Source organism: Lactuca saligna, chromosome 6, assembly GCF_052625555.1.
Source record: "Lactuca saligna cultivar CGN05327 chromosome 6, ASM5262555v1, whole genome shotgun sequence".
In the NCBI taxonomy this organism is placed as follows: Eukaryota; Viridiplantae; Streptophyta; class Magnoliopsida; order Asterales; family Asteraceae; genus Lactuca; species Lactuca saligna.
This window is the reverse complement of record NC_136422.1, coordinates 40,791,556-40,802,807: the sequence shown is the minus strand read 5'-3', so window position 1 is coordinate 40,802,807 and position 11,252 is coordinate 40,791,556. Positions and strand designations below refer to the sequence as shown.

The window sequence follows — 11,252 nt, the reverse complement described above, 5'->3', positions numbered from 1 at the left end:
GATTTAAAACGTCTCTCCTAAATAAAGATCTGAATTCACCTTATTCGGTGTATAGATCATGATGGCAAGGACCCGTAGCGGAAACGTGAACGCAAATGGAGGTAAGAACCAACCCCCAGTAGTTCAGCAAATACCTATTGTTGAAGAAGTTGCACCTGAGCCAGTTACCATGGCTGGAGTTCAAGCCATGATTCAGGCTATGCTAGCTGAACAAAGGGAAGAAATGAGACGGATGCTCCGCGAGAATAGAGACGAACCTACCATACATGTTGAACCGACGGAGCCAGTTCCCGAGCCATCTGAGGAAGGGAACTATAGCCGTCAAGTGAGTCAAATAGGGACTCAAGGTGAACAAAGGGATGGCCCAGAAGGAAGAAACAACAAGGATGGGCGGATGTACAAAAATTTCTTGGGTGCAAAACCACCAAGTCTCTCAGGAAGCCCAAAGCCTGTTGAGATTATGGACGGGATCTCCGAGATGGAGATGGTGTTTGAGAGCTGCGACTGCAACGAAAAGCAGAAGACTGTCTTCGCTGTGAGACAATTGAAAACTGGAGTCTTGATTTGGTGGAAGCTATTGGCAGATACGATGCCACGAGGAAAAGCCCTGAAAATGTCATGGGATGAGTTCTTGGAACAACTAAAGGCGCAGTACTGTTCAGAGATAGACCTGATTGATCTGAACAATGAGTTCCAAAATTTGAAGAAGGGGAGAATGAGCATCGATGACTATGCTGCTGCATTTACGGAAAAGATGAAGTTGTTTCCATACCTAGTGCCAACCGAACTTTCTAAAATTGCGAAATTCGCAAACGGACTGCCGGCTGACTTTAGCCCAACAGTCAAGATGGCAACCACTCTGAAATCAGCTATTCGAGCAGCTAAGAATGTGGAGACCCAACAAAAGGAAAGAGGTCTGGAAAGGGCTGAGGTCGGTGAGAAACGGAAGTTCGATGGATCCTCGAAGTCATAAAGTTTAGGCCAATGAGTTGTTGGTGAAGCCCCTTTGTTACAAACCCTATCCCTAGAGTGTTCTAAGCCTATAACTCCTTGGTTACACGTAAAGTTTGCCAGTTTACATGGGGGTTAGGCTCTAGAGGAATGGATCTATGGATTTGAGCCCCTGCATGGCTCGAAAAGCCACTATATGGATTAAGAACTGAAGAGACTTGGCGAGTTGGATGAAGTTAGGCAGCAACTCGACTAGTTGGAAGAACAACTCGGCGAGTCTGTTCTTGGACTCGGCGAGTCAAGTCGCGAAACCCCAAACCCTTCGAGTTAAGACTCGGATCAGTGAGTTGAGTGGGGACCCAGTGAGTGGACAGTTAGGACTCGGAAATCAGTAGACTCGGCGAGTCATGGTCTAACTCGGCGATTCAAGTCGCGAATGAAAGGGATTTCAGAGCTTATGAACTCGGCGAGTCAGTAGGCTGACTCGGCGAGTAGGGTCAACCTGGAAGGTTGACTGTGACCAGGACTTTGACTTTGACCAGAGTTGACTTAGTTGACTTTTGAAGGACTGTCAGACTAAGTATCATTTTGATATTGGTAGCTCAGAGAGCTAGAGGACCAGCGGCTCAGAAGGTTGTCGGTTAGCAGCCAGAGGGTTATCAGCAAGTTCAACAGTACCAGGTGAGTTTCCTTCCAGTGGGAACGGGTCTAAGGCCACAATGTCGGCCCTTTTAGCTAGTAGTAGTTTCCGGACTTCAGTCCGATGCAATAGTTAGTATGTCTGATTCCTTCATGGCTCAGACAGGATTTATGTGTTATGTGTTCCGGGCTACGGCCCGATGCAGTATGCAGTATATGTGTTCATGCTAGTTGATATGTTTATGCTATGCTATGTTCAGTTAGATCTAGATTTCGGTTCGATGCAGGGGACAAGGTCCCAGTCAATTTTCGGACTTCGGTCCGGGGGGCACGGCCCCAGATAGTCTGGACTTCGGTCCGATGCAGGGGACAAGGTCCCATTCAGTTTTCGGACTTCGATCCGATACAGGGGGCAAGGCCCCAGTTAGTCCGGACCTCAGTCTGATGCAGTGGGCAAGGCCCAGTATGTGCTTTATATGTTATTGTATGGTATGTGGTAGTTTGGGGGAGCTCACTAAGCTTCGTGCTTTACAGTTTTCAGTTTTGGTTTTAGGTACTCAGTTTTCAAAAGAGGGGCTCGGAGAGGTTGCAGTGCACACACCATAGTCAGTTAGCCTGAGAATGTTTTACTCTCATAATGAGATTATGTTTTGAATTAATACTCGAAAATTATGTTATGACTTATGATACGGTTTTATAAATATGGTTTTGGTAATGTTTTAAAAGAAACTTTTAGTCGTAATTTTTGGGTCGTTACATCGGGAATGATATCGGGGCTCCGGGATATAATTGGCACACAAATCGAGGCAAAAACTTATAGAGCATAAAGAAAATGAGCAAGGAAAATGGCTGATCTCGGTTTCTATTTATAGGCTATTGGGTTTGGGATTACGTTGGGCGTAATTTCCAAGTACGCTGGGCATACTCAGTACACTGGGCGTAATTTTGGTTACGTTGGGCGTACGCTTCGGATAAGCTTTGGTATGCGTGCCTCTTCAAAAATTTATAACTTTCGCATACGAGCTCTGTTTTCGATGTTCTTTATATCCACATGTAGGTGAGATTATGCTCTACAACTTTCATCTAGACTCCGTTGGCTAATTTTGACTTTATTTTTTATTATTTATTTTTAGTAGGTCGGGATAGAAAAACTCCATTATAAATTCATAACTTCTTTATCCGACGTCCGTTTTCGTCTGTCTTTTTACCGTTGGACTACTATCGACAAGATATCCGATTATCGTTTAGATTGTTTCGGCTAAAAACCGCTCGATCTCAAATCGAGTATTCGGGTTGCATACCGCTAAGTCGAAACTTAGAAAAATCATAACTTCCTCATACGAAGTCAGATTCGGACGTTCTTTTTATGCACGCTCTCGGTTTAACGTATTTTACGACTTTTATTTAGATCGCTAAGGCCAAATATCGCTCTAACGTAAACTCACTATTTACGTCGAGTTGTGTCGTGCCGATTCTGTCGCGAAACTTCGACATGTCATAATTTCTTCGTTATAACTCGGATTTCGGCGTTCTTTATATGCACGAAAACCTTGTGACATATACTACAACTTAGTTAAGATTATTCCTTCTAAATAATCTTCTATCAAAAAGTCTTTTTTGACGCTTATCGTTTCTAAATTGACTAGCCCTGATCTACGGGCGTTACAGTTACCCCCCCAAATGAGAACTACTCCCAATAGAAAACCCTAAACACATAAAAATACACACTCACATATAGATCATCTTCTGTTGTAGAGATGAAGGGGTGGGAGGTTGTCTCAGGTTCCACGGGAGTCATCGTCCACTACAACAGATTCAACTTTGTCCGACGGCAACCTGATGAAATCATCTGTTGGGACATGTGCATGAACCACTGTGATGATCAAGGGAGCAAGTAGAAGAAGGATGGCGTAACAATCCATTTTCTTCGTTCGTCGGAGAGCCTTTAAAGTGATTGACGATCTTTTTTTTGTAAAGAGACTTTGCATATTCTTTCATTAATTAAAAAAAAACCCTTATAAAAGGTCCCTGGATAGTTAAATGACGGAAATACATTTCATTTAACGGTGAAAAGCTAACTAAATTAGCAAAAAGGACCAAACATCAAAAGTTTTGAAAGCATAGGGACCATCTATGACGTTTTTAAACCATAAGGATTAATCTTCAGATTTTGAAAAACCACAGAGACCATTTATGATGTTTTTTCTTATTATTATTATTATTATTATTATTATTATTATTATTATTATTATTATTATAAATTTTGCACAAAAGTTTAACATTCGGACGACATTATAAATTCGAATGGCTATATAAAATCGATTTTTAAATATTTTTTATATATTAATATTAATATTAATATTGTTGTTATTATTACAAATTTTGAACGATATTTTATAAATCGGACATTATAAATTCGAACGACTATATAAAATTGGAACAAAAGCAAAGTTGTCCCTGTTAACAAAAGAAAATTATATATATATATATATATATATATATATATATATATATATATATATATATATATATATATATATATAATTTTTGTCAAAAAAGAAAAAAAAAATTATGTGAAATCAAATATCAAAAATTTGATTTGATTGACTTTAGGAGTGGGTAAATGTTGTTAAAGGAGTTGATAATGACCATAAAAATAATATTTAATTATGTCAAAAAAAGAATAAAAAAGTGGTTGACAGAGTTTTAGTTTCTTGGTTTTAAAACCCGATTTTAGCTTTTATTTTATTGCAATGAGTCTTTTTAACTCTTCATTAGTTTTTAAATAAAATTAAGCCGCTCTAACAAAAAAATAATAAATTTTTGTCAAACTATTTAGAACACTTGGATATATGTTCGTAGGGATGAGCATATGGATTGGGGAACCGGTATCGGAATTGAAACTCGATGGAACGGCTCGGACCGGAACCAATACTATAATTTCGTCAATTTTTGGAATCAGAACCCAGTAAGAACAGGTCGTTGGAACCAGCCAAAAACCGAGAACCGGATCGGATAACTCACTCAAATTTTGAAAGTTGCATAACTCACTCAATTTAACTTTTTCTGACATGAATCTTTTTCATACATATTGATTATGATTTGTAGTTAAGTTTAGACTATAAAAACGTTTGATTTTGTTAAAAACTGAATGAGTTACAAGCTCCGCAAGGAAGGGTGTCAAATCAGATTTTTTTTATGTTTCAGCAATAAATGTAATTTGACTTTGTTGTTCAAATGTGCATAACTCACTCAATTTAACTTGTTTTGACCTGAATCTTTTTCCTACATATAGATTAGGATTTCTACTTAAGTTTAGACTATAAAAACGCTTGATTTGATTAAAAATTAAATGAGTTACAATCCCCTCAAGGAAAGGTGTCAAATCAGAATTTTTTTATGTTAAAGCAATTAAACCTAATCTGACTTTGTTGCTCAAATGTACATAATTCACTCAATTTAAGTTTTTTTGACCTGAATCTTTTTTATATACGTAGTTTAGGTTTTGTAGTTAAGTTTAAACTGTAAAAACGTTTGATTTGGTTAAAGATTGAATGAGTTAAAAGCTCCGTAAGGAAACTTGTCAAATCAAACCGACTTTAAAATTGAAAACTCGACAAAAACCGGTCCCAGAACCGGAACCAGTAGAACCGTCGGACCGGCTCAGTTTTTGATTTTGGCCAAAATCGGTTCCCGGTTCCGGCCGGTTCGGTCCGTTTGCCCATGCCTATACCTTCGGTTTGTTTATCGTTATATTTTTAGTGAATAGCTATAAATTTAAAAATACAAATGTTAAAGGACATTGTAACTATTACTCTATTAAATAATACAAAATATTATATTGTAAAACAAATTTAATTAAATAAAAGTTGTTGGAAAATACATAACTATTAAGATTACAAAAAATAAATTTATATATTAGTTGTAAGGTTTAATAATAAATATTAAAAATATAAAGGTTTAAGTTAAAAGTTTGATATATTTCGGGGGAGGTATATGTAAATAATCCAATAAATTTAGACTTTGAATAATTTGGTAAGCGTTTATCAGTCTTTTCATGCGTTTACTTTGACTATCGATTGTTAACTTGTTATGGGTTGTGCTAATTAAAATTCCCCGTTTACAGTTTACACCATGGTGTGCATAGACTTTTTGCCCATAGGATCTTTCCCTTTTTTCACATAACATTCAACTTTTTTTTATTGCCCTTTTGCGCTCTGTAGAAGCCGGAGTTCCCCACCATTTCGGCGGCAAATCCTACCTTCGTCGCCACCACAGCTAGTGCTGCCGCCGCTGGGTCGACCGGAGCTATACCCAACGCCTTTTAGGGTACCTCTTCTTCGCCAAATTGTTTTTTGAAGGTAAAACTCTTTTTCTTTTTTTGAAACTTTTAAATTCAAGTGGTTATATGTTGAATATTAGGTTTAGGTTTATGTTTTTATGAGTTTAAGTGTTATTTCTTAGATTTTAGGTTGAATTTTGTCACGTGATTATGTTGATTACAGTTGCTTGCGAATTTTTTTAAGGTTCATACTTGTATGATGTGTCACAGTATCCAAGTTGTCGAATTCCCAAGGCTACGAATTTGACTTGTGTCAAATATTGTTGTGGATTTTTTTTTCGTATACAAATATCTCTTTTGGTTTCCTAATAGGTGGAATTTAAAAAGGAAAAGTATCGTTGAAGCGCATGGAGGGGCATTAGCATCATAACTCCGATAACTGAATCTGTAACATCTACCTCTACCTCTTAATTTTCACTGGCATATTAATGTTTGTTAATTTTAATAATATTTTAAATTTATGGTTTATATTAGTTTATTGAATTGTTCGTTTTATTAATATTTTAAAGTTATGGTTTAACCATATGCTATAAAAAGATTGTCTTAGTGGAAAAAACTTGTTTTAATGGATTTTTCTGACCACGATTTAAAGATGAAGAATATACAAGCGAATGGATTTTTTTGGCCATGATTCAAACGAAAACAAACTTGATTGTTAGGAACATTGTTTGTTGTTTTCCGGTTTAAATTATGTGTGATTTATCATATTTGTATGTTCACTTTAAATTCTATGAGATTTATCATATTGGTATCTAATTGTTCTTGTTCGATCAAATGTAGGATACACACATTATGTCGGGTTGTCGTGGCCGTGATAGTACTGGTAGTCGACAACATGACTCTGCTCTTGGCCGTGACAGTACTGGTGGTCGACCGCATGACTCTACTTGTGGTCCTGAAAGTCGATCGCATGACTCTACTTGTGGTCCTGAAAGTCGACCGCTTGACTCTACTCCTGGTCCTCAAAGTCGGCCATACGACTCTACTCCTGGTCCTAAAAGTCGATCGCTTGTCTCTACTCTCGGTGCTATAAGTCGACCACATGACTTTACTCGTGGTCCTCAAAGTCAACCGCATGACTCTACTCGTGGTCTTGAAAGTCGACCGCATGACTCTACTCCTGGTCCTAAAAGTCGACCGTATGACTCTACTCCTGGTCCTGAAAGTCGACCGTATGACTCTACTCATGGTCCTGAAAGTCGACCGCATGACTCTACTCCTGGTCCTGAAAGTCGACCGCATGACTCTACTCCTGGTCCTGAAAGTCGACCGTATGACTCTACTCATGGTCCTAAAAGTCGACTGCATGACTCTACTCCTGGTCCTAAAAGTCGACCGTATGACTTTACTCGTGGTCCTGAAAGTCGACCGCATGACTCTACTCCTGGTCTTGAAAGTCGACCGTATGACTCTACTCCTGGTCCTAAAAGTCGACCGCATGACTCTACTCCTGTTCCTGAAAGTCGACCGTATGACTCTACTCTTGGTCCTAAAAGTCGACCGCATGACTTTACTCCTGGTCCTCAAAGTCGACCGTATGACTCTACTCCTGGCCCTAAAAGTCGACCGCATGACTCTACTCCCGGTCCTAAAAGTCGACCGCATGACTCTACTCCCGGTCCTAAAATTCGGTCGTATGACTCTACTCCCGGTCCTCAAAGTCGACCGCATGACTCTACTCGTGGTCCTGAAAGTCGACCACATAACTCTACTCCTGGTCCTAAAAGTCGACCACATGACTCTACTCTTGGTCCTAAAAGTCGATCGTATGACTCTACCACTGGTCCTAAAAGTCGACCGCATGACTCTACTCGTGGTCCTAAAAATACTCATACTCATAGTCAATCGCGTGACTCTACTCATGATCCTTGACAATACTTGTAGTCGGCCTCATGACTCCAATCCTAATATGAGCGACAGGGATGTACATGGCTTACACCGTTGAATGTTCGTGATGCTGATAACTTAGGTCATGGATACGCTGGCAGAACAACTCGAATATCACAGAATACATATGGCGATAACAAGCCATATCTTGAGAAGTTCGGGAAAAAGTATGTCATTTTAACAGCTAAATTTATGTTGTTTATTCATATTATATAAATACTTATTTGATTATATATCAATGTTTTAGGTTTGCATCCTATCAGGTACATCATCAAATCAGACTTATATTTGATCAATTTTTTGGATGGAGTGCGACCCACATATACTAAGCTTCCCCAACAGTATTTCAACAGATATTCCGTGCTTTTGGGGTAATATATCAATTAATAATTTGTATACCTTAAGTTGATTTGTTTTATGTTTACCTTCAAGGCTGAAGATTATGATATGATTCAAGATTTGGAATTTTGTACACATATTGTTAAAGCAATATGTGTAATTTATCTTTTCCTTTTTAGATAATTAGAGCTCCAACTTCAAATAGTATAATAATAACAATCGTTTTCTTTGGATAAATTGTAGCAGAGATACACTAGTGTCATAGTTGAAAAGTAGGCACAGGATATAACTCAACATCCGGAGGGTGATGTTGACTTGTAGGTGCAAGCACAGGAAGGGAGAGGCAACTGCAAACATATTTACGGGGTAGGATGTTCAGATCTGCACTTCGTTGTCACAGGTACATCATCCAACGAGAACAAACCGACCTCTTCTGACTATCGGTAGTCAAAACAGCTAGGGTGAGGAAACCCAAACTGAGAAATCGACTAAAACCAATGAAATCGAATAAACCAAAACTGAAGCAAAACTGACAATTAGGGTTTGATTTTTTTTAAAAATCGAAAAATCAAGTTTTGTTTCGGTTTTTACCCAGAAACCGACCCATATTAAAACCGACAAACCGCCCCAAAAAATCGCCCCATCCAACCCCGAGAAACCTACCCATACTTGATTGTGTTTTGGTTGTAATAAAATATTTTGGGCTTTGATTGTAACTTGTAACAGACTATTTGGTTGTAATACTCATGTTCTTTGAAGTATTTAACTTCAATTTGGTTTTTTTTTTTGAAGTATTTTACTTTTTGCTTCAATTCTGGAAAATGGGTTTAAACCCAGAAACCGTGAGTGTATGGGTTGAACCCAAGAAACCGAAAAACCGTTCAAACCGATCTCAGACCCCGAAAAAATGAACCGGTCAGAAACCCCCTATTAGGTTCTAAAAACCAAAAACATACCATTTATGGGTTGAGTTGGGTTTGGGTCCAAAACCGACCCATGTACAACCTGTAATGCCCGTAGATTCGGGCTAGTCAATTTAGAGACAATGAGTATCAAAAATGACTTTTTGATGGAAGTTATTTATAATATATAATCTCAACCAAGTTATAGTATATGTCACAAGGGTTCTATACATATAGAATGTGAATTAGCCGACGGGGTCTAAATAAAAGTTGTAATACTCATAAATACCAACGTGTGGATATAAAGAACATTGATAATAGAGCTCGTATGTTAAAGAAATTGACGAAACTTAGTCCCTACTCTTCGAACGCGATAAATTCGATACAATTTTGTAAATCGGAGATAGAATGAGAATTAGTCGACGGGGTCTAAATGAAAGTTTTAGTACTCGTAAATACCAATGCATGGATATAAAGAACGTAGAAAAAGGATCTCATACACGAAAGCTACTGACGAAACTTAAGGCCTACTCTATGATCAAACCCCTATAAATAAAGGATGAATTCTTCATATTTTCTTCACACCATAAGCCTTTCTTTCTCTTTCTAACTTCTATCTAGACTCCCAAAACCCTTCTAAATCCCTAGTAACCTCAAGATGCTAGATGAAAGCCCTGCAGCGCCCGAAGACTCCGAGATAAAGAGCTTTTCGGCTCAGAAACTCTGCTCCAACGGAGCCCGGATTTTAGCAAAACCCACTGTAAGTGAGGTACGCCTACCCTACTTTAAATATAACTTATATTTAAATATAATATTGTTATTATGAACCTATAAATTGTGACATCCCATTTTTACGGCCAGAAAAGACCGATTTGTTTATGCTTTGTTTTATAAAATCAGAGTAATCTTTTAAAGAAAATGGTTGCGGAATTTGTTCTCAAAACAAGATAAGATAATAACTTATCAAAACATTTCTCAAAGAGAATGTATTTTCATTTAATAATAAAACCTCGGGATGTCATGTCCCGATACAGACATATGTAACGCCCGTAGATCCGGGCTAGTCAATTTAGAGGCAATAAGGGTCGAAAATGACTTTTAGACAAAAGATTATTTAGAATAAATAATCTTAACCAAGTTGTAGAATATGTCACAAGGTTTCCGTACATATAAAGAACGCCGAAATCCGAGTTATAACGAAGAAGTTATGGCCCGTCGAAGTTTTACGGCAAAACCGGCACGGTACCGGGAAGCGTAAATAGTGAATTTACGATAGAGCGAAATTTATCCTTAGCAATCTAAATGAAAGTCGTAGAATATGTTAAACTAAGAGCGTCGATAAAAAGAATGCCCAAATCTGACTTCGTATGAGGAAGTTATGATTTTCCTAAGATTCGGCTTAGCAGTGCACGGCCCGGAACTCGAATTTTAGTTCGAGCGGTTTTTGGCTTACGCGAACTAAATGAGAGTTGAAGATCTCATTAATAGGAACTCAATGGTAAAAAGACAGACGAAAACGGAGTCCGTATGAAGGAGTTATGAATTCTTTGCGGTCATTTAACAGTCTAAACGCCTCCTACTGTTAAATTTGAGATCGGTCGAGAATTAGCCGACGGAGTCTAAACGAAAGTTGTAGATCTTGATTTTACCTACGCGTGGATATAAAGAACGTCGAAAACGGAGCTCGTATGCGAAAGTTATAATTTTTCTAAGTTTGAGGGCTGATACGTGATAGGGGTGACGTGGCACCACCAGAATTGGACACGTGGCACCACCAGAAGGCCACCACATGGACCAACTTGGCGAGTAGGTCCCCCCTACTCGGCGAGTCCATCAGATTTTTTTCACTATAAATAGAGGTGTCGGGTTCCATTCATTCTCACACCTTCAAACCCTTTTTTTCTCTCTCTAAACTCTCTCTCTAAGCCTCCCTAACCCCCCAAAGCCTAGGGTAACTCCCTAGCACGAGGCGGAAGCCCCGGAGCGCCCTACGGCTCCGTGAAAAGAGCCTTTCAGCTCGGTAAACGCTGCTCCAGCGAAGCCCGGTTTTGCAAAAAACCCGCTGTAAGTGAGCTACACCTACGCTAGTTTTAATATAGCTTCTAATTAATTATAGTAACATTATTAGGACCTTAAAATAATTATTTGGGCTATTATTATGAGTTATATTGAGTGTTATTTAACTCTTATAT

The 11,252-nt window shown here is 38.4% G+C and overlaps 1 protein-coding gene across 3 annotated transcripts; it reads left to right on the top strand.

Moving 5' to 3' along the window:
• Nucleotides 1–5,697: 5,697 nt before the first annotated feature.
• On the top strand, nt 5,698–8,940 carry LOC145003278 (uncharacterized). Of its 3 annotated transcripts, XM_078962413.1 has the most exons (5): nt 5,698–5,951; nt 6,245–6,319; nt 6,713–7,986; nt 8,067–8,190; nt 8,405–8,940. In XM_078962413.1, the coding sequence occupies exon 3, from the start codon at nt 6,725–6,727 to the stop codon at nt 7,802–7,804; it is 1,080 nt and encodes a 359-aa protein (XP_078818539.1). In that variant the 5' UTR covers nt 5,698–5,951; nt 6,245–6,319; nt 6,713–6,724; the 3' UTR covers nt 7,805–7,986; nt 8,067–8,190; nt 8,405–8,940. The 3 variants fall into 3 exon arrangements, with proteins under 3 accessions (XP_078818539.1, XP_078818538.1, XP_078818540.1); XM_078962412.1 differs by lacking the exon at nt 6,245–6,319; XM_078962414.1 differs by lacking the exon at nt 6,245–6,319 and having other exon boundaries at nt 8,402–8,940.
• Nucleotides 8,941–11,252: the final 2,312 nt, after the last annotated feature.

Bases quoted from the DNA above. Each gene is read 5' to 3' on its own strand.
- LOC145003278 (XM_078962412.1), top strand. From the start codon at position 6,725: ATGTCGGGTTGTCGTGGCCGTGATAGTACTGGTAGTCGACAACATGAC.